The following is a 2096-nucleotide window of genomic DNA, read 5'->3' as shown; positions in this document are numbered from 1 at the left end:
TTGAGCATCTCGCGGTGGATGTTCGATCGTCGGAAGGACTCGGCGAACTCGCCGGCGCCGCGGGGCTGCTTCGTGTGGTAGCTCTGCACCTGGTAGCGGTACTGCTCGTTCGTGCCCAGGTCCAGCAGGTAGTCAGCGATGTCGCGCTCGGGCGGGCACGAGAAACCCAGGCTCTCGAAGTAGTTCTCCACGCGACTGCACGGGCCATGGTACATCACCTGGCCCTCGTTCAGGATCATCACGTCGTCGAACAGCGCGAACACCTCGGGCGACGGCTGCAGCAGCGCGACCACCACCGTCTTGCGGAGCGTGTGCGCCACGCTGCGCTGCGTGTTGATGATATCGTACGTGGCCGCAGAGTCAAGACCCGTACTGATCTCGTCCATGAGCGTCACGTACTTGGTGCCGAACTCCATCTCGCCGGTGGTCACGCGCTTGCGCTCACCGCCGGACACACCGCGGGTCATGGCGTCGCCCACGATGGTGTTCTGGCAGTTCTGGAGTCCGAGCTGCTGGATGATGATGTCCGGGTAGTGCGCGAACACGGCCTTGGCCGCCTCGAGAGCCTCCAGGTTCTCCTGCGGAGAGCCCTTGGACAGCAACTCCTCGCCGCGCTTCGACAGCTCGCCACCGCAGAACTTGTGCGCGAACTCGAGCGTCTCCTTGACGGTCAGCATGGGGAAGTGCTTGTCGCGCTGGTTCACGTAGGCCACGAACTGCGGCAGGCGCTTGACGATCTGCTCGCGCTGCACGTTGTTGAAGGTGATGTCGCCCTCCACCGTGATGTTCTTCTCAATGGGGAAGCGGCCGCTGAGCATCTTGAGCAGCGACGACTTGCCGGAGCCGGGCTGGCCCAGCAGCAGCGTGATCCTGCCGGGCGCGAACATGCCGCTCACGTTCTTGAGGATCTCCTTGCGCACGATGCGCTTCTTGGGGCCCACGAACGCCTTCTTCATGGTGTTGGGGATGGTCGGCAGCTCGTGCTTGGCGCCCGAGTCGTCCACGACGACGATGTCGGCGGTGACCGAGAGGTTGTTGAAGCGCACGTCCATCTGCGGCATGGCGCGGCCCATGGCGGCCCCGATCTTGGTGGCGACGTACTGGTGCAGCACCTGCGGGCCCTCGGCCATGAGGGCCTGGCCCGACTCGAGGCCGAGCTTCTTGGCCGTGGTCGGCGACGGCTGTGTGGATAATTCCATGTTGGCTGCTGGCTGAGCGCTAAGCAGGAAAATGGAGAATGACTGCCTGGTTACCGGCCTCGATTTGGCCTGGCCCGGGTCAATGCGGGCCGCTGTCAAACAACGGGGTGGACGACCGGACGAGGATGACTTCGTGCGCGCCGAGGGTAAACGGTGCAGCTTGGCCAGGTTGAAGCGGCCGTAAGCCGCGCGCGGTGCGTCTACCGCTCGCTACCGCATTGACGTTTGTGGCGGCGGGCCGTGGCGAGATGGGTTTGTTTGTGGGGTCCGAACTTCAGTTTCGAGCGAAAATGTGTGAAGCAGCCTATGTGGCACGGTGAGGCCGCTGCCACAAATAACAAGAGCTCGCCGTCATCCGGCGCGGGCTAGGTGATAACTGTTGCTGCCAAAACTAGCCGAAAATAGAAAATGGGTGCCATCATCGGAGCATATCGCAGCTCAGACGGCCTGTGATTGGCTGTCCAACCGTCGCGTCCCTTCACTGCCTGAAGGTCCTATGTACGCGAAGGTCCTACAAATTGTATAATAAGGAAAGTGAAGGACCCTTTAATACTGAGACTTTTTTTTAGTGAAAGTCTCCATTTGCTGGACAGGATTGAATGTTGTCGTGCGATCCAATTGGCCTGCACTACCGGATGCACTGCTAAGGAGAACAGGCCGACACTATAATAGCTTGGGGCGCACGCCATGCCGCGAGCAACCGTCACAGCGATTTGCACCGTATTGCCTGTTATTGCCAGCACCACATGAAACCTCAGGGTTTTAAACGCAGCATTACCAGGGTGCTCTAGATGAGGTAGTCGTGCCTCTTTGCCACAATCCGGTGATTTGAGGCACATTACTTTGCGAAAATTGAGGCACCGCTAGGGTTTTAATACAAATCATATATGAAGAGCA

At 59.8% G+C, this 2096-nt stretch overlaps 1 protein-coding gene across 1 annotated transcript; it reads right to left on the bottom strand.

Moving 5' to 3' along the window:
- Nucleotides 1-48: 48 nt before the first annotated feature.
- Nucleotides 49-1199, bottom strand: PHYSODRAFT_339201 (hypothetical protein; the record flags this gene model as incomplete). Its single annotated transcript, XM_009537105.1, has 1 exon — nt 49-1199. A coding segment is annotated over one exon (1151 nt), but the record flags the coding sequence as incomplete, so codon positions are not given.
- Between the last annotated feature and the right edge of the window lie 897 nt (nt 1200-2096).

The sequence above is a fragment of the Phytophthora sojae genome, assembly GCF_000149755.1.
Source record: "Phytophthora sojae unplaced genomic scaffold PHYSOscaffold_10, whole genome shotgun sequence".
Lineage (NCBI taxonomy): Eukaryota > Oomycota > Peronosporomycetes > Peronosporales > Peronosporaceae > Phytophthora > Phytophthora sojae.
This window is presented reverse-complemented; position numbering and strand designations above follow the sequence as displayed.